This window comes from Larus michahellis, chromosome 4, assembly GCF_964199755.1.
Source record: "Larus michahellis chromosome 4, bLarMic1.1, whole genome shotgun sequence".
Lineage (NCBI taxonomy): Eukaryota > Metazoa > Chordata > Aves > Charadriiformes > Laridae > Larus > Larus michahellis.
Genome location: NC_133899.1, coordinates 1,788,649 through 1,815,571, shown reverse-complemented (window position 1 = coordinate 1,815,571; position 26,923 = coordinate 1,788,649). Strand labels below are relative to the sequence as shown.

The window sequence follows — 26,923 nt, the reverse complement described above, 5'->3', positions numbered from 1 at the left end:
TCCGCATCCCCCCGCGGCCGGCCCGGCCCCCTCCGCCGCCCGCCCCACCGGGCCCCCGCCGGGCAGGGGGTGCAGGCTGCCGGCCGGGGGTGGGAGGGGGGGCGGCAGGGACAGCTGCCCGGCCGGGGGGGGCCCGGCCCGCTCGGCAGCACATGTGCTGTCACTCAGCCAGCCCCGCGGTTATTTTAGCTCGGGGCCGGCGAACGGCTCGGGGCTGGCGGCCGGATTGCGCCCCGCTCCGCCATGGGCCCCCCGCTCCTCCTCGCCTGCCTGCTCGCCCCCCTCTGCGCTCGGGTAAGGGGCGCGGGGAGACGGGGAAGGGATGGGGACGGGGATGGGGACGGGGATGGAGACGGGCCCCCCCCCCAGTTCCGTGCTCTGGGAGGGCCAGCCGATATAGGGAGCCCGGATGCGGTGCTGGGGGGCAGTTGGACCCCAGACCCCGCGGAGGCATGTCCCTGGGGGCAGCGGGGATGGGGATGGGGGTGACGGGGGGCTCGGTGCCCCTCTTGGGGCATTTCCCACCCCACAGATGGTGGCGGCAGGGGGGATCCTGCATCTCCGGCACACCGCCTGCGTTTGTGAACCAGGAGATAGGATTTGGGGGAGGGTTAGGTGCTCAAAACCACCCCGCTCCCCCCTTTCCCACCCTGGCTGCGGTCCCAGACCCCCTTGCACCTCCCCCGTCTGTGCATGTACCCCCAGAGCCCCTCACCGCAGTCTCAGGCCTGAGCCACATGGAGCTGCTCGGGTTCTGGCCTGGACCCCAAGGAGACCCGCAGGGCAGCCTCCCGACAGCAGCAGGACCCCCCATTGCCCCCCACAACCCTCCCCATCCACCCCGAGCTCCAGCGGCCTCCCAGGGAAGCGGGGGGGTCTCTCCAGGGAGGGCAGAGGGACAGCTGCAGGCCGCAGGCAGCTCCCATCACGGCCTCAAAACAAGCCCCTTGTCCTGCCCCTCCCGTGGGTCTGGCACACAGCCCGCCCCACATCCCCTGGCACAGCCCCACACCATCCCCAGGAACCCCCCCCTGCTGAGCACAGCCATCCCCGCTGCCCCACTCCCCCCACCCGGGCACCCCGGGGCACCCCAGCACCCAGCGGTGCGGCCAGGGTGGGTGCAGATGTGGGTGCAATGGCGGGTGCTGCCCAGATGTGCTCCCTCCCCGGGGAGGGGACAGCTGCGTCCCTGGGGCCCAGGATGAGGGTGAGCCCGCATGGAATGTGGCATGGAGCTGGTGCGGGGGCCGGGGCGGGGGGAGGGGGTTTAGGCTGCATGCACAGCTCCCTGCCGCCCTCCCAACCCCCATCTCCCAACCCCCACACCTGCTCCCCACAGCTCCGGACCCCCCTACCACCCACCCAATTCCCTGATAACCCCCAGCCCAGTCCCTCACAGCCCCTAAACCCATCCTAGCCCCCACAGCTCCCTGACCCTCACTGCAGCCCCCCCGTAACTCCTGCTCCCCGAGTCCCTGTTCCTAATCTCCCCACCTCAGCCCCCAGTTCCATCCCAGCCCCCCTGGCTCCCTCTCCCCACCCAGCACCCTGGCTCTGTGCCCCGGCCGGGACACCCACGCTGCCCAAACCTGGCCCTGACCCTTCTGCCCTCGCTGCCACATCCACGTGGTGAGGTGACGGTGACGTGGGGCCACAACACCTTCGTCCCCACCCCAGGGGTCCTGTGGGGCACGTCCCAGCCGTAGCACGGGGCTGTACCCAGGCGCACCCCTTCCTGGTGAGTCTGGCAGGGCGACTGTCACCGTCACACCAGGATGCCAGGGGACCACCAGCACGAAGGTCCTGGGGGAGCTGGGTGGCCTCTCCGCTCCCCCAGACCCAACCCAGTCAGGGGGTCCCAGCACCGTGCACCCCGGCGCTGTGTACCCCGACACCGCGCACCCCGGCACCGTGCACCCATCCCAGGTGCAAGGCCCTGCCCCATCATTGCACCCCACTCTGGAGGTTTCAGGGTCACCGGCAGCACCGTGTCCCCCCCCCACAGGGTGCCAGCTCAGCCCAGCCAGGTGCCGCAGCCCCCGGCAGCCCCCAGGCCTGGCGGCAGCACGAGAGTCCGCGGCGGGTGAAGAGGGCCTGGGTGATCCCCCCCATCAGCGTCTCGGAGAACCACAAACGCATCCCCCACCTCCTGGTGCAGGTAGGCAGGGAACCCCCCCACCCTCTTTTCCAGGCGGTGGGGTGGGGGGGCACCTTGGGCAGGGGGACGTGGCATGGGGGGAGAGTCAGGGCAGAGGGGGAGCCCAGGCAGGGGACAGACCCCCCCAGCCCCGGGACCACCAGCCCTGCTTTCCCTGGGGCAGATCAAGTCAGACAAGCAGCAGCCCGGGGGGGTGATCTACAGCATCAAGGGACCCGGGGTGGACGAGGAGCCCCTGGGCATCTTCTCCATCGACAAGTTCAGCGGGAAAGTCTTCCTCAACGCCATGCTGGACCGGGAGGAGAATGACCGCTTCCGGGTAATGATGCTGCCCAGCCGCCCGCAGCCCCCTCCCCAGCTCCCCCATTGGGGTCCCGACCCACCCGCTCTGTGCCCGCAGCTGAAAGCCTTCGCGCTGGACCTGGGCGGCATGACGCTGGAGGACCCCACTGACCTGGAGATCATCGTGGTGGACCAGAACGACAACCGACCGCTCTTCCGGCAGGACGTCTTCACGGGGCACGTGGTGGAGGGGGCTGAGCCAGGTAGGTCCAGCCGGGGGGCCGAGGCTGGGGTGGCCAAGCCAGCCCCCACGCTGGCACCCACCGGGGCACTCCTGCGGCCACAGGGACTTGCGTGATGACAGTGGATGCCACCGATGCTGATGACCCCGACACAGACAACGCGGCGCTGCGGTACTCCATCCTGGAGCAGGGCGCTGCCGGCATGTTCAGCATCAACGCCACCACCGGCGAGATCTGCACCGCGCAGCCCGGCCTTGACCGTGAGGTAGCGGGCATGGGGGGCATGGGCAGCGCCAGGGCAACACCAGGACTGGGGGCAACTAGAGACCCCCCACAGGTGATGAAAAAACAGCTCCAGCCATAAGCAGACCCAGGCGTGGGGACAGGGTGGGTGGCCAGCAGCTGGGGGACCTCTGGGCTCCTGGGGGGGGCTGGAGGGGCTCAGCACACAACCCCCCTCCTTTCTTGCAGACCATGGGGGTGTACAACCTGACGGTGCAGGCAGCTGACATGTCCGGGGATGGGCTCACCACCACCGCCACAGCCGTCATCTACTTGGAGGACATCAATGACAACCCTCCTGAGTTCACCAAGGAGGAGGTAGCGGCTGGGGCGGGATGAGGGGATGTGGGGGGGTCAGCAACATCCCAGGGGGCAAGACACCAGCCCCACGTCCCTCTCCCCCAGTTCTCCATGGAGGTGGAGGAGCAGGCGGCCGGCGTGGACGTGGGCAAGGTCTTCGCACACGACAAGGACCTGGCCGGCTCACCCAACTGGCTGGCCAAATTCACCATCCTGGAGGGTGACCCTGAGGGTGCCTTCGCCATCCGCACCGACCCCTACACCAACGACGGCGTGCTCTCTGTCGCCAAGGTGGGTGCGGGGCAGACGGGGGACCACAGGGTTGTCCCATGGCTCGGCTGACCCGTGGCCCCTCTCGGCAGCCACTTGACCACGAGGTGCGGGACCGCTTCGAGCTGACGGTGTCGGTGCAGAACGAGCAGCCGCTGGAGCCCACAGCCCCCGCTAGCCCCCGGGCACTGGCCACCGTGCGGGTACGGGTGCGGGATGTTAACGAGGCACCCATCTTCCGTGACAACCCGCGGCGGGTCAGCGTGCTGGAGGGGGCCCCCCCGGGCACCCCCGTCACCACCTACACCGCCAGCGACCCCGACACCCGCCAGCTCCAGACCCTCAGGTGAGTCCCAGCCCACAGGTTACGGCGCCCGGTCCCCCCGTGTCACCTCCCGGCGCTCACCGCGTTCAAGCTCCCACGTTCGCAGCCTGCGGTGGGTGTTTTGCGGGGGGGGTGACGGCGTGCTCCCCCCGCCCCGCGCCCACAGCTACGCACTGCTCTACGACCCGGCGGACTGGCTGCAGCTGGACCCCCACACCGGCACCGTCCGCACCAAGCGGGAGCTGCTGCACCCCTCCGCCTTCCTGCAGGGCGGCTGGTACATCGCCCTGCTCCTCGCCCGCGATGACGGTGAGCGACCCCCCCGCCACCGCTGTGTGTCCCCCTATATCCCTCCATAACCCCCCTGACCCCTCCGCTCTCTGCCCCCAGCCGAGCCCCCGCTCTCCGCCACCGGCACCCTCTCCATCGAGATCCTGGAGGTGAACGACCACCCGCCCCTGCTGCTGCCGCCGGCCGGGGTGGTCTGCGGGCGGCCGGGCCGTGGGGGAAGCCTGCTCCTGGGGGCCACGGACGACGACCGGCCCCCCCACGGTGCCCCCTTCCACTACCAGCTCAGCCCCCAGCACCCCCAGCTCGCCCGCAACTGGAGCATCACCCGCTTCAATGGTGAGGGCTGGCGAGGGGAGGGGGCTTGCTGCATAGCGGGGGCCAGGGGACCCCCACTCACTCCCCGGCCATGCCCCTCCCGCAGTGACCCACGCGGTGCTGGCCGTGCTGGTGGAGCTGCCCGAGGGTCCCTACTCGCTCCCGCTGCTCCTCCGGGACTCGGGGACCCCCCCACAGGAGCGGCAGCAGCTGCTGAACGTCTCGGTGTGCCACTGCGGACGGGACGGCACCTGCGAGGACGGCGTCCTGGCCGCCGCCGCCGCCGGGGCCGGCATCACCCTCGGGGCCCTCATGATCATCCTCGGCAGCTTCCTCCTCCTCCTTGGTGAGTGAGACACCCCACCATCCTCATCCTCATCCCCACCCCTCCCGGCCCCTCCATCCTGCCCCCACCCGGCACCCCAGCCCCGTGCCCTACCAGGCAGTGCGGGTCCTCACCACCCATCCTGAACCCCACCACCACGCTCTGTCACCTTGTCCCCTGCCACACCCATCACCAAAGCCTGGTCCAGGACACACCATCCTCTCCCTACTCATGTCCCCCATCACCCCCTCCTCATCCTGGCCACGCCATCCAGAGCCTATCCGTGACCCTCAACACCCTTCCTCCCCCAACAACCCCTTCTGACCCCTACCAAGACCCCCCCCACCACTTCCCATCACCCCATCCTGGTCCAGGACACCCCATCCTCTCCGTACCCATGACCCCCATCACCCCGTCCCGGTCCAGGACACCCCATCCTCTCCCTACTCATGTCCCCCATCACCCCATCCTGGTCCAGGACACCCCATCCTCTCCCTACTCATGTCCCCCATCACCCCCTCCTCATCCTGGCCACCCCATCCAGACCCTACCCATGACCCTCAACACCCTTCCTCCCCCAACAACCCCTCCTGACCCCTACCAAGATGCCCCCAACCACTTCCCACCCCATCACTCCTCCCCTGCCCAGCATCTCCCACCCCAAATCCCTACCTGCATCCCCAATCCCATGCTCCCAGCCCCACCAACGGCATCCCATACGCAACCAGCACCCCCATTGCCCCGTGTCCCCCCGTGCCCCCACCCCGTGCCCACCCGCCCTCTGCCCGCAGTGCTGGCGGGGCTGGGGGCGGCGCGGGTGCGTGGGCGCCGGCGGGCTCTGCGCAAGGGGCTGCTGCAGCGCTCGCGGGACGACATGCGCGACAACATCCTCAACTACGACGAGCAGGGCGGCGGCGAGGAGGACCAGGTGAGCAGGACCTGGGGGGGGTCCCGGGCGGGTGGCGTCCATCCCAGCCCGGCACCCCTGACCCCCCTCCCGTCCCCGCAGGACGCCTACGACATCAACCAGCTCCGGCACCCCGAGCTCTTCCCGCCCCGGGTGAAGCCGCCGGTGCGCAGGGACGCCCCGCTCAGCTCGGCCACCCCCCTGGCCCCCCGCAAGCTGCCCAATAGCCCCTCAGACATCGAGGACTTCATCAACGAGGTGGGGACGGCGCCCGGTACCCCCCTTGACCCCAGCCCCCCCATCTCTCCTGGGGCTGACAGTGTCCCTCTGTCCCCCCCGCCAGGGGCTGGAGGCAGCTGACAGCGACCCCAGCGTGCCCCCCTACGACACGGCCCTCATCTACGACTACGAGGGCTCGGGCTCCGTCGCCAGCCCCCTCAGCTCCATCGTCTCCAGCCTGACGGACGAGGACCAGGACTACGACTACCTGAGCGAGTGGGGGCCGCGATTCCGGCGCCTGGCCGACCTCTACGGGCAGTAGCGGGGACGGGGGCGGTGGGGGCAGCGGGGGGGCTTTGCACCCGCGTGTGCAGGAGATGCCCAGACGCAGCGGCTTTGCAGACGGACACACACAAGATGCCTGGCTGCCGGGGCTCTGCACACGCGTGTGCACCAGGGACCCAGAGAGAAGCCTCAGCGCAGGGGTTTGCACGCCTGCGCCCACCCGCAGACCCCGCGCCCGCAGGAAGGCAGAGGCCAAGCACAGGGGCATCCCTGGGCGTGGGGGGGACACAGCCCAGGGAAAGACCCTGCAGAACCGGGGCGGGGGTGAGGATTCCCCCGGTTCCCTCATAATAAAGACCCCGGAGAAGGGGGCCGGTGGCAGGGGCGCCGCGCGGGGCCCCGACCACGCCAGCCGCCCGTAGAAACAAGGCACTTTTATTGGCAGCTGGCGAGCACCCATCGCAAACACCCCGGGGGGGGGGGCATCACCCCTGCCCCAGGACTCCCAGCACAGCTCCTCCTGGGGCAGGATCTGGCCCTGCCGTGGGGTGGGTGCGCTGCTTCCCCCAGCCCAGCCATCGCAGGTGTCCCGGGGGCACCCCACCATCCCCACAAGCACCCACAGATGGGGGTCCCGGTGCTCCGCGGGGATCCCGGCACTGTGCTCAGCCCCCCAGCAGCAGGGAGACCCTGGCAGGGGGGGTGGGGCACAGCTACGTCTCGCGGGGGGCGGCCGGGGAGCCCAGCATCCTCTTGGTGGAGGCGGCGAGGCGGGAGTAGTCGTGGGGGATGCCGTGGGGGGCGAGCAGGGGCAGGTGGTCCTCGCGGGGGGGCCGGTGGAAGAGGGGGGGCCGGCGCTGGCTCTCGCCGTCCTGCAGGGACTGGGGCAGGCTGCGGCCCTGGCTCTCCGGCAGCAGCATGATGCTGAGGACGGCAAGGATGGCGAAGGAGGCGAAGACGACGTGGTGCAGGAAGAAGCCCCGGCTGTTGGGGATGGCGGTGATGGGGGCGGCCGCCTTGCCCAGGAAGCTGGCCCCCACGATGAGGCCGAGCCCGGCACCCCTGCGGGGGGAAACACGCTCAGAGGGGGGCCGGGGGACCCTGCCCCGGTGTCCCCCCACCCCAGGGTAGCGCAGTGTCAGTCCCCCCCACACCCTTACCTGACCACGGTGGGGAGGACCTCGCTGGCAAAGAAGATGCTGAGCATGGTGACGGCGTGGGAGGCGGTGATGCCCACCACAGACAGGGTCAGGACAATGAGGTCCAGCAGGTCTGAGGCGGGGGGGAAACACCAACAGGGGTCAAATCCTGCACAGACCCCCCCCACACGCATCCTGTTCCCACCCCCAGCCCCCAGCTGGGGGCTGCAGCCCACCGCAGGGTCCCCCGTCCTTCCTTACACTGGGTGAGGGCCAGCAGCAGGAGGGAGGAGATGCCGGTGAGGACGGTGCAGAGCAGGAGGATGGCGCGGCGCCCGAAGCGCTCGGCCGTCAGGCAGATGAAGAGGCAGGCGGCCGCCTCGGTGCCCACCAGCACGAAGTAGGAGGAGAAGAAGTGGGGCAGGTGGGGGTCCAGGTTGCGGGTGAAGCAGTGGCGGATGCCGGAGCCGATGAACCTGCAGGAGAGCAGGGTCAGGGGGCCGTGAGTGGGACCCCCCTCACCCCAATCCCACCCCTCCGCTTGCTCACGCCGCGAATCCGAGGATGACTCCGTTCTTCCAGATGACCCTGGTGCTGAAGATCTCGCAGACGGCGTGGTACCGTGGCTGCGGGGACCCCTGGGACAGGGACTCCAGCTCTGCCGGGACAGGGGGACCCGCGTTACAGCCGGCACCATCCCACCGCCCCCGGCACCGTGGCTTTGGGGAGGGGGCTCCTGGGTTGCATCGGCCTCGGCAGCCCCCATCACACACCTGCGAGGAGGGTCTCCTGGTGGCAGGAGCCGTCGTTGGAGCTGGGGCTGCTGCTTTCGGCCAGCGCCTGCAGGGTCTTCCTGGCCCTCTCCAGCTGCCAGGTGGCCAGTAGCCAGCGCGGCGACTCCAGCAGCAGCGCCGGGCACCTGGGGCACAAGTGTCGGAGTCACGGGGCTCCCAAGCGACTGGCCCCGCTCCAGCACTGACCCCCCCCCCCCCCCGCCCCCCCGTCCTGGCTTCAAAGAAATGCTGCCCAGAAACCCTCAACTTCAAACCTGAGCAAACATTTACCCGGGGCGGGGGGGGTCCCCACGCCCCACCTGGAGAGCCCCGGGCAGGGTGTGCTGGGCTGGGTGCTGCCCTGGCACTCCCCGGGCACGGCTTGGTGCCAGCCCCGGGGCATTGCTCAGCCCCACTGCAGGTGGCAGCCCCCTCCCCATGCCCGCAGCCCCCCAGCCCCGGGGTGGGGGGGGTCCTTACCACCAGCAGGCAGCCAGCAGAGCCAGGATCATGGTGACGGCGCCCTGCAGCACCCGCCAGTCCCGGCACAGCACGGCCAGCCCCGGCAGCAGCAGCTCCCCGGCGATCCAGAAGAAGCCGGCCACCATCGTCACCACCAGCCGGTGCGGGGGGTCGCACAGCTCCAGTCCTGGCAGGGGCGGGGGCAAGGGGTGCACCACGGGTGACGTGACTGCGGGGCATCCCGCACCCTAGAGCATCCCGCATCCCGGGGAATCCTGCACCCTGGACCATCCTACGCCATGGCGCATCCTCGGTCCCCATGCCACCGCGGACCCCCCCTCGCCAGCACACTCACGTGCCACGTAGAGGGAGAGGAAGGCGCCTGCCAGTGCCGCCCCAAAGAGCAGCCGCGCCACCAGGACCATGACGAAGTCCACGGCAAGCGCCACGCCGAGGCCCAGGGGCACCGCCAGCACCAGGGACACCACGAAGGCGGGACGGCGGCCAAACCTGCCGGGGGACGGGCTGTGAGCTGGGGCTGGGCAAGGGGACCCCCTGCCCCGGGGGAGCCAGCCCGGGGACCCCCCCAGTTACCTGTCACATGCCAGTCCGGCGGCGATGCTGCCCAGCATCCAGCCCAGCAAGTGCGTGGTTTGGTCCAGGGGCACCTTCCAGCGCGAGGCGCACACCAGGTCCCACTGCGGGAGAGGGGGGGACACAGCGGGGAGACCTCAGCACGGGAGGGGGGGGGTGGGGGGGGTCCTGGCACACTTCCCCGCTATCCGCAGGGGTGGGACAGATGGGGGTCATGATCCCCACGAGTTGCCTGGGGGGGTTCTGGCCAGCCCCCACCCCACAAGCAGAAATGTGGAGCTGGATGTGGAGGTCCCCTGTCCCCTCCCCAACACGCCGGGGCTCCCCCCAGCCACCCCTAAAGCCCCTCCATGGGGGGTTTCCCACCTTCTCCCCCTGAGGACCTCTCTCACTTCCACAGGATCCCTGTGGTCCCCCAAGCAAACACCCCAGGACACCCCCCCTGGCGCTCCACCTGCACGTCCAGGGCTTTCCTGTGGGACCCTTGCTGGTGCCCCCAGCTTTATTCCCCCCCTCATTCCCCCCCAGTCCCCCTTCCCCACACATCCACCCACAGAGCCTCCCCCAAAGGACACCCCTTGACCCCTCCTGCACCCAGGGGACCCCTCCCAGCCCCCTCTAGGACCACAGACACCCCCCACCCCCCCCCCGGCTCCCAGCTGTCTCCCACCCTCCTTCTGGACCACCCCCCCCCCACCACCACCCCTTGACCCCTCCCAGCCCCCTCTAGAACCACAGACCCCCCCCTCCCAGGAGTCCCCCAGCCTCCTTCCGCACCACAGACCCCCCCGCTCCCCCCCCCTCCTTCTGGGCGACCACCCCCCCCCTTGACCCCTCCTCCTGCACCCAGAGGACCCCCCCCCAGCCCCCTCTAGGACCACCCACCCCCCTTCTGGACCACCCCCCAACCCCGTTCTGACCCACCACACACATCCCCCCCCCCCCCCCCCCCCACGCACCCCCCCCCCCGCCGCCCCCCGACCTGGGTGACGAGGTTGGAGCGGAGCCCCGCGGCGGGCAGGGCGTAGTGCCATCCCCGGGTGCAGGGCCCGGTGCCGTTGGGCCGGGTGGCGGCGGCGGCGGCGGCGGCGGCGGCGGCCGGGGGGTAGCGGTAGAGCTGGCAGGGGCTCCATCCGCCGCGGAGGCGGGGGACGGCGGCGCGGAGGAGCGCGGCCCCCGCCAGGCGGCGCAGCGGCGGCGGCAGCAGCGCGGCGTCGGGGCGGCAGCGGTGGGGCGGCACCGCCCCCAGCGCCCACCCCAGCGCCCACCCCAGCGCCAGCGCCGCGCACGGCGCCCACCCCCCCGCCGCCCGCCGGCCCCGCGGACGCCAAGCCCCCGCCGCCATCGACCCGCCGCCACCGGGGGGGAGCGAGCGAGCGAGAGATCGGGAGCGGTCACGGTCACGGTCACGGTCACGGCAGGTGGGGGGCGGCACCGGGGCGGAACGGCCCCCCACACACACCCACACCCCCCCCACACACACACCACCCCCCCCCCGAGGGAACCGCCCACGCACAGCCCCCGCCCCGCCCGCCTCGGACACCCCCCGGCCCCGGGCGCTACCCTCCTGGAGCTGCGGGTTCCCCCCCCGCAACGGGTCGGACCCCAAGCCCAGCCCAGCCCCCAAGCCTGGACCGTCGCCCCCAGCCCCGGTTCATCCCCCCCCCAGCTCGGTTCAGCTCCTCCCCAGCCCTATTTTGACCCTCAAGCCTGGACCGTCGCCCCCAGACCCGGTTCGCCCCCCCCCACCACCAAAGCCCGGTTCAACTCCCCCCCAGCCCCATTTCGCCCCCCAAGACTGATTCGCCCCCCCAGCCCCGGTTCGGCTTCCCCCAGCCCAGTTCAATCCCCCCAGCCCCATTTCGCCCCCCCAGCCCCCGTTCATCCCCCCGCCCCCAGCTCGGTTCAATCCGCCCCCCCCAGCCCTATTTCGCCCCTCAAGACTGGTCCCCCGCCCCCAACCCCGGTTCGGCCCCCCCCCAGCCCGGTTCAACCCCCCCCCCCCCAGTCCCTGTTCACGCCCCCCAGCCCCATTTCGCCCCCCAAGCCCAGTTCTCCCCTGCCCCAGCTGCGGTTTTTCCCTCTCCAAGCCCCTGTTCGTCCCCCTGAGCCCAGTTTGCCCCCCCTCTCCAGGCCAAGGCACCCCCTTGGCACTGGGGGACCCCAGAGTCCAGGTGGTGCCAGGGGTGCAGCTGGGACCCCCAGGAACACCCACAAATGCACCTGGGTACCCCTAAACCCCAGAGGGGGCCAGCGGTGTCTGTGTCTGTGTCCCCCCCACCCCGGGAAGGGAACCGGTTCAGAGCCCGGCTGGCACCCAGCGCCCCAGTGAGCCCGTGGGAAAAGCCAACAAAGCAGCCAAGTTGCAAACAAGTTTTTTGTGTTTATTTTTTTAAAAAAAAATATTTATGAACATGATCCCTGCCGGACAACAGCGTCGCTCCGGTGCTCGGCTCTCTACGGGCAACGGCAGAAAAATCACCTCTGCGTTCGCTTTTTGCCACCCTCCGGGAAGCCGTACCCCGAAAGGACGGGGGTGCCGGGGGAGGCGGGGGGGGGCGCAGGGCGCTGGGCGCACCCTTGTACGCAAAGGACGATGTATGAAGTGAGCGCGGGGCGTCGCAGACCGGGCAGCCTCGCCGCCGCTCGGCCCACGCGCCGCCACGCCAGTCCCACCAGCGCCAAGAGAAGGTGGGACCTGGCCCGGGAGGTACCTGCTCCGACCTACGTGGCCGGGAGGAGCGTCACGGGGAGGAAAACTTACCCCCGGAGACTCCCGAGCTTCCCAGCACCAGGGTGAGAAGAGAGTACGGGACTTTCCTGGCTTTACACGGCTGATTGAAGGTCTCTCCGTGCTTACAGAGATTAATCTACGGTTATTTAACAAAAGAAAGAGCAGGGCTGGAAATGAGTTAAAAAATAAGCGTTACTCGTGGGCTCTTTCTTGTGTTCTGTCAGAAGAAAACGCCCGGAGCAGAAGCGCCCACCTGGTCCCAGGGGTCGCACCGGTTGCCCACCCCGACCTGGCAGCCCTGGGCAAGGACGGGGGGAGAAACCAGGCTGGCTCTGGTTAGAAACTGGAGAAACTAGCGAGAAACAGCCCTGCTCTGCCTGCGGTGAGCCCCGTCCCCGCCGGTGCTGCTGGTCCGGCAACAGGCCGCGGTGCCAAGGCAGGAGCTGGGGGTCTGGCGGGGGAGGGCAGGACCCCCCCCGGCTCTTACGAAGCCGCTGCGACGCGGTGGAGAGAAACTCCAGGTCCCCGGTGCAGGGACGGTGTAAAATTCCTCCACCGGCTGCAAAGCTGGCGGCAGAGCGGGGGGAACCGAGTTGTCCCGGCACAGCGGGTGCTCCACATGGGAACCCTTGTGGCTGCCACGAGCCCGGACCCCGGCGAGGGTTTGGTGCTCCGCAGGCTCCCAGACCTCCTCGGCTGCCTGGGCTGAGCGAGAGCCTGCGCTGCAGAGAGAGGCGGATGGGGCTGGAAAGCGGTTTTGTGAATTCAGGGGGTCCCCTCCAGTCCCCCCCCAGCCCCAAGCTGTGCCAGCAGGGGAAGAGGAGCCAAATCGATTTTATAACCTCCGCTTCCAGAAGCAGCAGCCGAGACATTCCCCCGGCCGGGTACCGGCAGGACTGAGGAGAAGAGGCAGGAGAAGCAGGCGCCGACAGCGGGCATCCATGGGGGCAGTCCCCGGGGGGCAGCCAGACTCCTGCCCGCTGGGAAAGGTTGGGCAGCAGGAGCACGCAAGGCACAGAGGTCTTGGAAGAGGCACACGAATCCACCTCCAGCTGCATCCCTGCGAGTTTGTGCTCGAGGACCAACTCTGCCCACTGCACTGAGCCTGGGCTGGGCTACGGCTCCGGTGAGAGCCGCGTGTCCAGGGCAGCCCCCGGGGAAGGGGCCGTGGTGCATTGCCTAGCCGGTGGCCCCTTCCCACCACCGGGCAGCCCCAGCGGAGGCCCGTGAGCCCACGTCCCCAGCCCTGAAGCCACGCAGCGTGAGCGCCCAGCCGGGAGGTGAGGCCTCCCCCTGTTTTCTCCAGGCTGCGGAGGAGAGCGGCACGCCGGGGGCTGAGCCCAGCACGGGGCAACTCCTCCTGCCAGACCCAGGCACCATCTTTCCGTGGGATTACAGATTCCTCTGGTCTCCGCATGGGTGGGAACGCCACCCTCAGTCCCAGCGGGGCCAAGCCAAGCTCTCGCCAGATGCTGCCTCGATCCTCTGGGAGGAGCAGCCTCCGCTGAGCCGGCCGGGCTGGCGGCAGCGCCCCGACAGCTCCAGCTGGGCTTTACAGCTCCGAAAAGCAATTTAAGCCAGGCTGGGGCTCGCAAACGCGGCGGCACACACGCAGCGCACGGGAGCGCCCTGGCAGCCCAGCAGCCGGCTGTCCGCAGGCACACGGGGTGGCAGCCCCCCAGCACGGAGCACCGCTGGCTGCAAGCCCCGCCACAGGCTCCCGGGCTCCAGCTCACCCCGGCAGCGCCAGAAGCCGTCTCCCTCCCTGCCCGACCTACCAGCAACCGGCCTCTTGATCCAGAAAGCACCGAGCAGATGCCCCAGCAGAACCTGCGTCCGCAGCGCTGGGCTCCACCCGTCCTTCTCCAAGCTTTGCAGCCCCAAAATCCCAGCTCCTTGATCTGCAGCTGCCACGGCTACATGGGGTGTGTAAAACTCACCAGCCGGAGCCCAAACCTCAGTCTTCACATGGCTCTGTGCCCCGGCCTGGCAAGTGGCACAGGGAGCTCCTCTCCCTCCACGGCCAACCCTGCCACATCCACAGGGTCGGCACAGCCGCAGGGTCGGCACCGTCACCGCCGGCGTTCCAATCCCACCGAACGCAAAGGGGCAGGGGAAGGAGGAGAGAAACGACGCGGTGTTGTAAAAATCAGGTCAGCATTCGGAGAACCCTGCAGAACCCCGGCTCAGACTGCCTGCGCGTACCTGAGCGCGTCAGACGGGCTTCCGAGGAACACGGCACAACGCCCTGGCCCTTATTTTTTCCTCGACAGGGAAAGTGCCGCCTAGGGTGAACTATACATACAAAGATAATTTTAATTAATTTATTTATTTCTTTACACATAACTGAAAGTGATGTTACAGTACATAAGTTATTTACAACTGTGCAGTAATGTGTTGCAAAATAAATTATCTAGAAGGCAGCAAAAGTACATTGTTAATGTATATAAAAACTGTACAGCATTTATGGGATACAATTTTTCTTTATATGAGTATTGGCTCTGTAGTGTTTTCAAGTTATGTTCTCAGAAAGAGAAACGAAATGCCCAAGATTAAAGGAAAAAAATATATAAACCACATGGATTTTACTCCATTAAAAACACAGTTGGCAAAGTCCTTTCTCTGCGTCGCCGTTTCCCCGCCCGCCGCTGGCCGTGCCGCCCCGGCGCACGGTGCGCAGGCGGCTCCTCTGCTCTTCCAAAACGGTGGCGAGCGGCTGCTGCGGGGCACCGCGGGCGCACCCCGGAGCCGTCCACACCTTCAGAGCCGCGTCTGCCCAACTTGGGACGCTGTCTTTTTTGTTTCTAATTGTTTTTGTTTTTTCTTTTCTTTTTTTTTTTCTTTTTTTTTCTTTTTTTTTTTTTTTTTAGACATACCCAGGATGGAACGAGAAACTCAAACAATCCCCCCCCTCCCCCCATGGTTTCCTACTGCAGCTTCTCCGCGAGGAGATCCGCGACCGGTGGAAAACAAGAGCTGGAAATCACGGTGTTCACAAGTACATGAATCACGTGGTTGCTGGCCCCGCTCAGCAGCTTCTGCAACACGCAAATGGTGTCCTTGGCCTCCTCCCTCCACGCCTCTGCCAGTCTCTTGGCCGGTGAGTGCTCGCTGCCCGCGCAGACCGGCTGCCTCCCTGCCGCGGCAGCCGGTTGGAAAGGAGATGCGCCCCGGCCCGCTGCCCGGCGGAGCTGCCGTCAGTCCGGAAGCGAGGGACGCGTTGTGAAGAAAGTGCAATTATTTTTCTTATTGTTTTGTTTTCTGCCGATAGCTGCTTCCTCCTCCTCTGACCAGGGATTCATCAGCAAGCGGTAAGGGTGAATGTGAGCTCGACCGCCTGACCTCGGAGGGCTCCCGTCCTTGCCAGTTTTCAGTGATGTCTCCTGGTTTTGCACTGTCATGCCGGCAAGAGCACAAAGTCATCGTTCACGTCGACCATTGGCACATAGAACGAGGGCACCTCGTTCACGCAGAGGGATTTGTGCCCCGCGGGGTCCAGCTCCTGCACCTTCAGCTGCCACTCCATCCTTTGCACTGCGTTCAAGGCAGCAGCTTCGTGTTGCTGTCGCATGAGCAGGCACGTCTGGATCGGGGACGAAAAAAACCAAGCAGAGATGAGCGGTGGGCAGGAGAGGGCAGGAGAGGTCCTGCTGCCCATCCCACCTGGCAAAGGCAGGGGACCTGCAGCCATCGCGGTGGGCAGAGCAGCAAACGGAGCAAGGGGTGCCACACGCGTCCTTGCGGGAAGGAAACCTGGACTTGGGACGCCTGCCGAGCCCAGTTCCAGCAGGAGCAGAGGCGGCAAACCCAAAAGGGCCTTGTGGGGTGGCTTCTAAAGGCTCCTAAGTGCACGAGAGCAGTGACCCTGCTGGTGACAGCCTCGGCAGACAGTCCCCATTGGCCCTAAGGGTGGCCCTCGGCTGCCTGAGAGCAGGGTCCTGCTCCCTTCGTGGGGGCTGCCAAGTCCCTCTGTGTCACCGGCTGAAAGCACAATCGTCCCCGCTCCCTCCCAGGCCAGCGTTTGCTGCCTGGAGCTCTGCAGAGCACTCTGCAAGTCACTGCACAGGCTCCTGCCACCTTGAAGTTTGCCACAGGTTTTGAGCTCGCTGCAGCAAGCGCTGCTGGCAAAGAGCAGGCCCCGGGGCTTTAACTGAGCGAGAGAGCTCCAGCACAGATGGCACGAAGCAGAGGAAGAGTCAGACAGGCAACTCGAAGCAGAACGTTGTCTCCCTTCTCCCTTTTTGGAACCAGAAAAGGCAACCACGCTCCCGTAGTCCCCGCAGAGGCTCCCACCTCTCTGCCATGCCATGCACAGAAGCGTCCCCCACCGCCTAACGCCGCCCAGACCGCCTCGGGACACCAGCTCCCGGCAGATTTTTGGAAGCCACAAAGGCAGCTTCCAGGCTCCAGCAGCAGCCGGGCCCCCTCTCGGGACCCGCAGCACCGGGGCTCCCGCGCCTCTCACCTTCATCCGGTCGTACTTGTCATCCACGTCTTGCAACCAGGAAATGAACTGTCGCGCGTTGAAACGGTCTCTGACCGATTTGTTTTCGTCTCCCTAAGCAAAAGACAGCAAAAGGGAATTTCACAATAGATTTTCTTTTTTTTTTTTTTTTTTTTTTTTTTTACAGTCTCAAGTCTGACAGGCCACATTCAAACCCCTCTACGGGCACACACTCATCAGAAACACGAAAGGTGCCCGCAGGGAGGGACAACAGAGGATGCTGCTCCCAGCTGCTCTTGCAGCCCTTTGCCAGGGGCTTCAGCCTCAGGGACGCAGACGCACACGTGCACGCACTCCCCATTTTTGCATTCTTTGCAGAGAATCCGTCCGTGCCAGCCCGTCACGGCCCCCGCACCTCTCTGTCTCCTTCAACTCATGCCCAAGATCAAAACGCCTTCGCTACGGAAGCACGGACACTTGGCTGGGAAATGCCGAGGCATAAATCAAGGCTCCTGGATCGATACGCCCGGTCACTAATAAATTCCAGGATCCCATCCCTGCACAGGATCCCTCCTGCAATGCAGTAGCATGCTTCCCCGAGCAGCCAGGCTGGTGGCAGCGGCGGGACGCAGGCTGCAGAGGGTGCTGGTGGCATGGCTCGGGACCACCGCAGACACACAGCCACCGGACATGATTCCCCCTTCTCCGGCACAGAAGGATGTGAAATGGAAGGAAGAAATAACCATTTTTTTGTGGGCCGTGCGACAGAGTCTGGCTCTTTCAAAGCCACTATTCAGACACCAATCAATTTAATGGCTCTCTCCCCTTCCTTCAACAGGAAAAGACATCCCAGAGTGTAGTAAAATAAACCTTTCAAGTGTGCAGATGATCCTGATCAAGAAGAAAGGCAGAGGGTCCTGACTCACTGATAAATGTGAGTCATCTCTGCTCCTAATGAGACACGGTGCTCCCTGTATCCCCACGTTCCCGGATGCATTTCCTTCCCCTGCACACATGTGGGGTATCCAACAACAGGCGACTCCAGAAACTGAGTCGGGTTAGGCAATTTGGGCACGTGCCGGGGAGAGCTCTTGCAGGATGTCCTGCATCTGTGTGCCACGGTGGGCGACAGGCACCTGAGCAGAGAGAGCATTAGTAGCTCCTGCCTACATCCCTCCCTCCGTCCAGAAAAGCACCGTCTCCCTCGGGGTCTTGCACAGCACCTCTGAGACACTTCTTCACCACCAAGACAGGCACTGACCTGATTTTCTAGAGGCATGTTATAGACCTCGGAGTCCAGCAGCATGGTGCAGGCACTGAAGGGCACAGCCTGGTTGGCAATAGTCCTTGCTGCCCGACAATGAACTCTCAAGATCTCCTGCTCGCAGGAGACGATGAGCTTCTCCTGAGGAAGAGCAAACGAAGCAGTGAGCGTGCCAGCCTCAGTTTCCCCAGCAGAGGAAGTTCGGGGCCTCTTCCCCAGCAGGAGTTTCCCCGGAGCGCTCCCTTACCCGCTCTATGCTGTGCTGGAGCCGCAGCTTCCCCCGGACGGCTTCCTGCTGCTTGAAGAGCTCCTTCAGAGGCTCCGCGAGCGACGGCGGCGGGGCGATCTGCGGGCACACGACAGCAGAGGGTTACAGCCAGCAATGCCGCCGGGCGCGCAGCCCGCGGGGGTGCCTGCTCCCCCAGCCACGCAGACGAAACGCACGTCGGCCAAGGGCTCGGCGAGGGAGCCGGTGCCACCCCAGCGGGCAGGCGGCAAAGGGGACGAGCTCCGGCTGCAGAGCCAGAGCCTCAACCACCCCACGTGCTGCAAGGGCAGTGTGTAAAGAGGCTCGACGCCCTTCGACGACTCAGGGGATGATACTGTTGGAGAAATACTGCTGGGAGCAGCCCAGCCTGCACACCGGGAAGGGTGCCTGTGCTCTGATCTGCCCTGATCTGGTCTGCAAGGCGCTGCTCCAGCACAGCCCCAGCTGCGGAACAGAGGAGCAGGTGGCTCTGGGTTAGTCCAGGAAGGAACAAGCCGATGGGAACACGGGCTACAAGCACCGTGGTGCTGGGGCAGACTGAGCACATGCTAACTTGTGCAGAGTAACTCATGCGTGGACTACGGCGCAACAGAAAGACCCGCAGACCAGGGTATTTCACCCTGCCCGCAGCAGGGAACGAAGCCCGATGTGGCTGGTCATATCGACCCTCCCGGATGGATCCCGGATTTACTGCCTGCAGCATTAATTTTATTGATGCATTCGCATTAGCAAGTCCGTTCATGCAGCACAGCAGTGAAATGCAGATCCCACTGCCAAGGAGCGTGTGGTACCTGCAAGTCAAATATTGGTGCTTGGGAAAACGAAAGCGGGAGTTAAGAGCCACCTTTTCCCTCACAGTCTTTTAGGTTCATTATCCAAGTACTATTACTGCTTTTAAAAGCAGTTTTGCCTTCCGGCCTCAAATCCAGTGGATTCATATAAACTTGCTCTAAAGCCTGAACAAACCTCAGGTTCCCAAGCACAGCCTAAGGTCTTCTCTGCAAAAATACAGCATCTCAGAGGATGCATTTATCACGCAGCCATCCACTTACCGAGGCTTAGATTTGTCACAGAATCATAGAATTGCACGTTCTGGAAGTAGGCTAAAGCCACAGCCGGGGGTGCCATCAGCACGGCAAAGGGCACTCGTGATGCCCGGGGGACAATCTGGCTGCAGTTTAAAGAGAGAAGGTGACTCACCACTGGAATATGGAGCTTGCTTAGAGGCTTGCCATCCAACAGGTAGGAGCCCGTATAGGTGACGTATTCAGCGTAGCACTGCGGAGCTTGGGGAGTAATATAGCAGAGGATTTTCCGCTTCTCTTCGATCTTTTTCCTGATCTGGAGGTACTCAAAGTAGGGGTTGGACCTGTCACTGTGATAAGGTTCAATGTCGTCCAGTTTTATAGCATCTACGATAGCTGCCAGTGTTTGCTGTATCATCTCCCTCGTCTGCTGGGTGGACGTGTTGATCTGCTGCTGCAGCTGCTGGTTGGAGCGCTGGAACCGGCGCTTGCGAGGGTGCTGAGCCTGGGAATCGTCCTCCTCCGTAATGCGGCCTTTGGCACGCGTGGCGGGCGCAGACACAGGAGGAAATTCCTTCTCAGAAGCGGCGGCATTCTGCTTGTTTTGGTTGGCGAGCATCTGAGCCCGGTTCCTGGTAATCCGCTGAGGAATCTCTTCTATTTTGGGCGGTTTGGGAGCTTCTGCTACTGGTTTTTGTACTGGTTCAACGATTTCTGCTTGAGTGTTGCCCGGAGGTGCATCTGCCTGGGAGGAAGGGACTTGGCTCCCACCACGTGCCGCAGCACCCTCCTGTGAAACGCCGCCCTCGGTGGGGGCCACGGGTGGGGGACAGGTCTGGGAGCTGCTCTCTGCCACCCCACCAGAAGAGGACAGGTCTTCGTGCACAGCCTCTACCTCTTTGCTCTCCGCCTGAGCGGACTCGGACGGGGTCTGTTGGAAAATCTGTGCTTCCGAGTCCTCTGCTCCTTTTTCCTCAGCTACGTTCAGCGCTTCTGAGGTAGCTTCTTGCGCAGCCACTTCTGGTTTCTGCTCTTCTGCTTGTGGCTCCGTGTCCACGGGCAGGACAGCAGCTGCCTGGCTGGCTGGGGGCTCCTCCGGCTCAGCAGACGCTATTACGGACGCATTTGCTTTAATGATCCCAGCGCTTGTTTCCGAAGCTGCTGCTGGGCTTTCTTCTACCGCTTCTGCCTCCGCCATCTCTGTCTCTGCAACATCCTTAGGTTGGAGCGGCAGCTCTGGTAGCGAGAAGGGCCCGAGGTCCAAGTCATCTTCTGTATTGGTGAAGGGATCAGGCCACGTTACTGCCTCCTCTGTATTTGCAGGCGCAGCGTTATTGTTTTCTAAATAGTTGTTTTCTGGCGCGCTAACAGCTTCTGCCTGAGGTTCTGCTGGCATACAAGGGGGCTCTGGAGGTATCTCAGGTGCTTCTTCTGGAAGAGGCTTGCAGTTATTGAAGAACGTGTCTAACCTAGTAGGGGACATGTACGGCGCCTGCTCTTCGGCATTCGCTATTTCTCCTGGAACTGCTTCCTCAGCATCCTCCTTGACTTCATCGAGCCCCGGTTCAGACACTGACAGAGGGTAAGAGATGGGAGAAACGGGGTAGGAAGTATCTGGGGGAATGAAGGCTACCGGTGTAGGATGAATCGGCTCTAGGGAACAGAGCGGAGGTTTAGGGGACTCGGAAAACCTCTGGGGAGATTTCATCAAAAGCTCTGAGCCCATGGACCAGCTGACAGAGTGCTCTGCCGGGTTACCCATCAGGCTGGGAGGTATGGCCGTGTCAGGGTTTCTGGGAGGAGGGTTATCCCAGTCTATATTGTTTTGTTCTGGCACACCCGAACTGAAATGGTTTTCCTCAATTGGTGGCAAGTAGGTAGATTCTGGTGGCATAATGGAGGCAGTAGCTTGCTGCTCTTCCGTGGTATCCAAGGGCATGCCGAGGTCGGGGGGAAGAGCGCTTTCTACCGAGGGAGCCAGCAATTCATCTCTGTGCGAAGGGGAGGATTTTGCTTGTAAACCAGAAAAGACACTTTCAGGCGACTGGGCGACTCCGCTGACAGGTCCTGGCGCACAATGCAAAGCTTCCACTTTCGGCGATGAAACCCCATAATCTGGTGAGTAATACCCAGGAGATAAACACTGGAACTTCTCAGTAGGAACAGAAGGAAGGGGAACTTTCTCCTCCATTAAATGCTGCACTGGAGAGTCATAATTTGATGCTGCCGGGACACTTTGCTGTCTGAAAAATTTATCTCCGACGTTGAATTCTTCTTCGGGTGCCCTTCTGATGTCAACCGAGATGGAACGATAAAGGTTCGTGGAGGGTATGGTACGAGTCGGGGTCTGACTGGGATTCTCGGGGAGCCCACTGGAAACATTCGCGTATCTGTCGAAGAAGGATGGGGAACAGGCGTTCATGGACATCGTGGATATGGGCAGCGAGTGCTGCGAGTCCGCGCATTCAAACATCAGGTCCGTGTAGTCTTCGTTGCTGCACGAAGGAGTCCTGGGCGTCTGCATCACCTCCTCGTAGCTTGGACAAGAGACGACGGATGCCGGGGTCGGGACTCCTGTCGGCCGGTTCTGATCCGGCCTGGGAGACGCCGGGAGGATCTCCTTCAGCTGAGGACCCGTAATCCAGTCCTTAGAGTCTGTGCCGACAGCAGGCTGTGCCTTGTTTTCCGGTGACAGTATAGGAGTCAGTGGACCCAACTCTTTAAGCTTCTTGTCCTTGAGCTGAGTATCCAGCGTTAACGGCTTCTTTGTTGCCAGATCCAGACTCCTCTTGCGCACATCTTCCGAGCTTTTGAGTTTGTCCTTCAATTTGGGGTCTCCGGACCTGTGCCTCATTTTCTCCATTTGCTTCATTCTCTCTTTGTGCCTTTTGTGGCGCTCCTCGATTTCCAGATCTTTCTGGCTCAGCATCCTCTCAAAGCTGGTCATCATCAAATCCCCGTCTCCCAGAAGTTTCTCCCTTGGCCTGGCATCTTTCTTGCCGCTGTCTTTGGATAGGGTTATCTTTTCATTCCCATTGCTTATTTTTATTGACTCCGATTTGTCTTTCTCTTGGTTCTCCTTGAGCTTCTCCTTCAGTTTGGTTTCACCGAATTTGAGGTTGTCCTCCTTTGATTTATCTTTGAAGGTGGTAACTTGAGGACTGTCCTTGTCTTTAAGCGTTGACTTTGGCTCGTCTTTGTGATGTTTAAAGAAACCATCTGCGTGTTTGTCTCTATGCTTTTCCTTTTCCTCCTTCCATTTTTCCTTGTGTTTATCTCGCTTCTTTTTCTCTTTAACTGTGCTGATGGCGCTGGAACCATAAGTCTTTTCTTTTTCCGCCTTCTTTGACAGCTCTCTTTCAGAATCATTTTTATCTTTCTTTTCAGAAAATAAGTAATCAATGCTTTTCTCTGGTTCCTCATCAGGCTCTGCCTTCATGTTGTAGGAAGTGCCAAAAGCCTCCCCATCCACAGAGAAATCTTTTTCATAATGAGTGGAATCCTTCCTGCTGCTGGAGTCTTTGAATTCTTCTGCTTTTTCCTTTTTCTCCGTTTTCTCCTTCTTTGCTTTTTCTTTCTCGTGACTTTTCTTTGACGAAGACGAGGAATGTCTGTGTCTCTCCTTCTCCTTGAGTTTGTCCTGCAAGCAGGGCAAAGGGAGAGAGTCCTTAAACTTTTCTTCAGCGGCGTCGGTAAGAGAGAGGTTAGAAGACTCAAAGAGGCTGGTCAGTCCCGGCTCTTGTCCTCTATCTGTGAAGCTGTCAGAAGAGATCTCGCTGATTTTGTCATTGGAGTCATCTCTATAGTCATTCAGAGCCTCCTCCTCCAGTTTCTCCAGCAGGCTCTTCTCCGACTCCCCTCCTTTCGAAGACTTTTTCTCTTTGGAATGCTCTTTATCCGGCTTCTCCTTATGCTTGCTTTTCACCTTGTCTTCACTGGCATGTTTCTTTTCCACCTTTTCTGGGAGCTTTTGCTTGTTTTTCTTCTCTTGAGTGGAATCTATGGATGTTCTGTCTTTCCTGTCCTTGTACTTCTCGGTAGACTCCTTATCTTTCTTCTCTTTGTGTTTTTCAAAGGAACTCTTCTCCTTCTTCTCTTTTCCCCCTTCCGATGTTCCTTTGTCCTTCTTCTTCTCCTTGGAGTCCTTATCTTTCTGCTTCTCTCCTGAATGTTGCCGGTCGGAGGAGTACTTGCGGTGCTTGTCAGGGTACAGCTCCTTCTCGGTAGCTGCGCCGTCGTCCTTCTCCTGCAGACTGTCCAGACGATGCATTTCGCTCCCGGCGGAGTCGCTGACTTTGAACCCAGTCAAGCTGTAATCATCCCTCTCGTCTTCGCTTTCATCTGTGAAGATGTCTGCGATGCTGTACCAGCTTTTCTCCTTGCCTTTCTTCTCATCCTTTTTCTCGGAGAAGTCCTCTCGATCCGTGGAGAAGCTTTTCTCTTTCTTCTCTTTAACCTGGTCGAAAGAACTCTTCCTCTCTTTGTCTTTGCTGTGCAGGTCTTTGTATTTCTCCTTAGTTTCTTTTTTCTCTTTGAAACTCTTGTCTAGTTCTTTGTCTTTCAGGATTTTCTCAGGAGCAACTTTTTCATTTTTCTCCTTGTCGCCTTCTTTGGATTTTTCCTTGTATTTTTCTGGCTTCACCTTTTCTTTTTTTTCTTTATCGGGAGCATCTTTCTTCTCCTTCTCCTTCCCAGAATGGTGCCTCTCCCAACTCTCCAGAGTTTTCCCGCTGAATTCAGGGTCAGACTTATCCTTGAAGAACGTTTCGCAGCCATATTCTTTAAAGTCATCTCGATAGGGCTCCTCCTGCTTCGCTTTGCTATCTTTTCGCTCTTTAGAGCCATCAGAGGAATCTTTTCTGTCTTTGGTGGTTTCACTCGTATCTTTTTCTTTCCTCTCCTTGACACTCTCTGCAGAATCCTTCCTTTTCTTATCCTTTTCGGGTAAATAACTAGGAGTAACTTTGTGTCTGTCCGTTTGGTCCTTTTTCTTCTCGGAGCTTTTGTCCACATAGTCCCTCTCCTTCTTCTTTAAGTAAGTGTCCTTTTCATTACGTTTCTCGTTGTATTCCTTCTTCTCTTTCGTTTTATTTTCCTTTTTCTTGTCTTTAATTTCCTCTTTCACGGGTTCTATGATTAGTTTTGCCACGGTGTCATTTTTAATCTCCCTGAAATCTGTCACTGGAGAATCCCAGCTATCTTCACCTTTGAAATCGAAGGATGAATCAGAAGACAAGTCTGAAAACCACCTCTCTTGCTGATCATCCGAAAGGCTGAACTTCGTGTCCTCGCTTTCGGGAAATTGGTTTTTGTTATTAAACTCATCAAAGCCAGACTCATCCCTGTAAAGTTTTTCTTTTTTGCATTTTTCTTTCTCTTCCTTGAAGGATTTTTCTTTCTCTAGTTTAGAAACCTTCTCCTCCTTCAGCTCATTCTTCTTTTCAGATTTTGACTGCTTGTCCTTTGACTTCTTCTTTCGCTCCTCCTTGTGTATTCTCGGCTTCTCCTCTTTGGGAGACTTCTCCTTTACAGGTTTCTCTTTTTCCGATTTACTTAATCCTTCTCTGAAGGATTTGCTCATGTCTTTACTACCATCTTTGACTTTTCTTAATGATTTCTCCTCTTTCGAGGATTTTCCAGTCTCATCTTTAAACAACCATTCCTTCTCCTCCGCTTTACCTTTGGGGAGCTTTTCCTCCTTCTTACTGTGTTCTCGCTCGTGCTTTAACACTTTCAATTTGTTTTCGACTGGATTTTCTGTCTCTACTATCAAGCCTTTCTCAGGCTTTTGTTTAGAGTCCTCAAACTCAAAAGAAAACGTTTTGATTATTTTAATGTCTTGGCTGATGGGGCACTGCCCCTTCTCCTTGTTTTTATGTTTGTGTTTTGTTTTATGCTTTTTAACAACCTTCCCCTCCTTGTCCAGCTTTGGAATCGCTCCATCCACATTGCTATGGAATGAATTCTTTTTCTCGGAAACAGTATTGTGTGGGGTGTTTTTCTTTTTGTGCTCTGGTTTCTTCCTGACTGGCTTTAGTGACTCTAAGCTCGAGTCCTCGGACGAGTAGTCTGACTCGCTCGTCAGTCTCGTCCTGGTGGAGTCCGATAAGGAACTGACATCTGACCAAGCTGGAGAAGATATGGTTTTCCAATTGTCCGTCCTCCAGTGCTTGGAGTGCTGTTCTGTAAGATTGGGATTATGTTTCTGGGATGCTAAACTCCCATGAGAAGAGGTCGATGAGGCAGAGAGAGAGTTAAACAAGGAGGATTCCTTTAGCACTAGCCTTGAGTCCTTTACACAGCTAGAGCTCTGAAGAGAGTCTCTGTCATCCTCCTCACTCTCCACGTTTTCGCTCTCTGATTCAGAGGAACAAAATTTGTCATTTTTTTTGCCAAACCGAACCTCTTTGCTTTTCGTCTCCTTCTTCCGCTTCTTTTTTACTTTGCTTTTCTCCTTCTGCGCCTTTGTGCTGGCGGGCTCCCGAATCTTGCTGCTGGGCAATATCGAGTGGGTCGAAAGTCGCAGCTTCTCCCCCGTCCCCACAGCAACGCTGGTCTCCTCCTCATCCGAGCTGTCCGACAGGATGCGGTGGGCAGCTTTCTTTGGTGTAATTGTGTTATTTTTAGTATAAGTTTTCACTTCCATTTTGGGTATGGAAATGAAACTGTTTGCTTTAGTCTCTTTTCTGTAATCCTTTTTCAGCAAATGTTTGTCATCGACTGGCGGGACCCGGTCCTGCTCATCGTCCTCATCAAATTCATACTCATCCTTCACCGGCGTGATGGTTTTGGGGGGCTCCTGGGCCTTGGGCTTGTGCTTCAAACCCTTCTCAAACTCTGAGTCTGTGTTATTGCCATCAACAGAGCTGGAGGGAGCGAAGGAAGGGGCATCCTCCTCTTCCGAGGTCTCTGCAGAGAGAGAAGAACAATGCGTTAAGGGCTGCAGGGGGCTTCGGGGAGGGTACATCATCAGTCTGCTGCAGTTGTGAACCCCTGCGGACGGCCCTGCCGCCCTTTTGCCTCACCCAGCCTTTGCTAAGTCTGCAGCTGAAAGCTCGAAATGCCAGACTGGGAGATCTTTTAGAAAGGAACAGCTATCCAGTCTCAAACCTGCACGGGGCGTTCCTCAAAGCACCTACCTAAAAAGAAGAACTTTTTAACAGCATTATGATGGCACACAGCGTAGGCGAAGACTCCCCATAAGACCAGGACTCTAATTAGCACTAATTAAAACCTGCAGTGTTTCCCACCTGGCACAGCCACAATGGCAGCACTCACGGGACAGGCTCTAGCAGGGCGCTCTGCTGAGGGACAGCCCGGGAGCGCAACCTGAAACGTCAGCACCGGTGCAGCCGAGCGCCGTGCCCTGCGACCGGGGAGGGACGGGAACACACGACGTGCACGCAAACCTCCTCCTCTCTAGGCACGAGCTGGGATATTTACCCGTATTTCAAAGGTAAGACATCCATTTACCTGCAATTGGCTTCCAATCCTACATCTGGATTGCACCAGGCAAGTGATCTCAACGTAGGGTTCCAGGGCAAACAGCTAGAGCTCCCGGAGCTAAAGGCTGGTAGTTATGTTGTCTGAATTTGGGTTACAGCTACAGACGGACTCCTGACCGTGGCAGCAGCGTGTAGACATTCTGACAAGAGTCTAACTTCACTGTCCTCTTTACGTCTCTGCATTAACAGACAGCTGCAGGCCACAAACATCACTCCCACGTTCACAGAAAGGCCAGTCTCACCTGTTGAGCTCTCTTCGCTAGAGGGGTACGTGGTCTTTCCCAGGAGCAGATTCACCATGGTGGGAGAATTAGCTACTTTTAAAGGTGTCTCGCCCTTCCTGTTGCTTTGATGAGGATTCCCTCCGTAATGTAACAACAATTTCACCACCTGAAAACAGAAATTGAGACTTGAAGGCGCTCACCGTGTTTCGATTCCAGGCTTTTTGTGCAACTTTCGTATATAACTAAAAGGGGGACGTTCTCCAGCTAGAAAGCAGTCTGTCCTTGGGACG

The 26,923-nt window shown here is 61.0% G+C and overlaps 3 protein-coding genes across 12 annotated transcripts in view; 1 reads left to right on the top strand and 2 right to left on the bottom strand.

The window, feature by feature from the left end:
* The first annotated feature begins 190 nt into the window (after positions 1 to 190).
* CDH15 (cadherin 15) lies at positions 191 to 6,623 on the top strand. 2 transcript variants are annotated; one of them, XM_074582674.1, is made up of 14 exons: positions 191 to 294; positions 2,006 to 2,158; positions 2,322 to 2,477; positions 2,559 to 2,703; positions 2,787 to 2,947; positions 3,154 to 3,282; positions 3,370 to 3,555; positions 3,627 to 3,880; positions 4,026 to 4,168; positions 4,250 to 4,486; positions 4,572 to 4,811; positions 5,582 to 5,718; positions 5,800 to 5,955; positions 6,041 to 6,623. In XM_074582674.1, exons 1-14 carry the CDS (start codon positions 244 to 246, stop codon positions 6,236 to 6,238), a joined length of 2,346 nt encoding a protein of 781 aa, XP_074438775.1. In that variant the 5' UTR covers positions 191 to 243; the 3' UTR covers positions 6,239 to 6,623. The 2 variants fall into 2 exon arrangements, with proteins under 2 accessions (XP_074438775.1, XP_074438776.1); XM_074582675.1 differs by lacking the exon at positions 2,322 to 2,477.
* Positions 6,621 to 10,598, bottom strand: SLC22A31 (solute carrier family 22 member 31). Its single transcript, XM_074582683.1, has 9 exons — positions 10,152 to 10,598; positions 9,170 to 9,273; positions 8,931 to 9,085; positions 8,594 to 8,762; positions 8,114 to 8,259; positions 7,890 to 7,998; positions 7,602 to 7,816; positions 7,362 to 7,473; positions 6,621 to 7,263 (listed from the first exon to the last, which is right to left on the bottom strand). The coding sequence occupies exons 1-9, from the start codon at positions 10,512 to 10,514 to the stop codon at positions 6,915 to 6,917; spliced, it is 1,722 nt and encodes a 573-aa protein (XP_074438784.1). The 5' UTR covers positions 10,515 to 10,598; the 3' UTR covers positions 6,621 to 6,914.
* A 3,615-nt stretch (positions 10,599 to 14,213) lies between these two features.
* ANKRD11 (ankyrin repeat domain containing 11) overlaps positions 14,214 to 26,923 on the bottom strand; it is a 158,021-nt gene continuing 145,311 nt past the window's right edge. For all 9 annotated transcript variants that reach the window (XM_074582665.1, XM_074582667.1, XM_074582672.1 and 6 more), the window contains 6 exons: positions 26,652 to 26,799; positions 19,080 to 25,813; positions 17,859 to 17,957; positions 17,609 to 17,752; positions 16,369 to 16,461; positions 14,214 to 15,486 (listed from right to left, as the gene is read on the bottom strand). In XM_074582665.1, the coding sequence (XP_074438766.1) occupies positions 15,301 to 15,486; positions 16,369 to 16,461; positions 17,609 to 17,752; positions 17,859 to 17,957; positions 19,080 to 25,813; positions 26,652 to 26,799 (7,404 nt within the window). In that variant the 3' untranslated portion in view covers positions 14,214 to 15,300. The remainder of the gene's footprint in view (positions 15,487 to 16,368; positions 16,462 to 17,608; positions 17,753 to 17,858; positions 17,958 to 19,079; positions 25,814 to 26,651; positions 26,800 to 26,923) is intronic.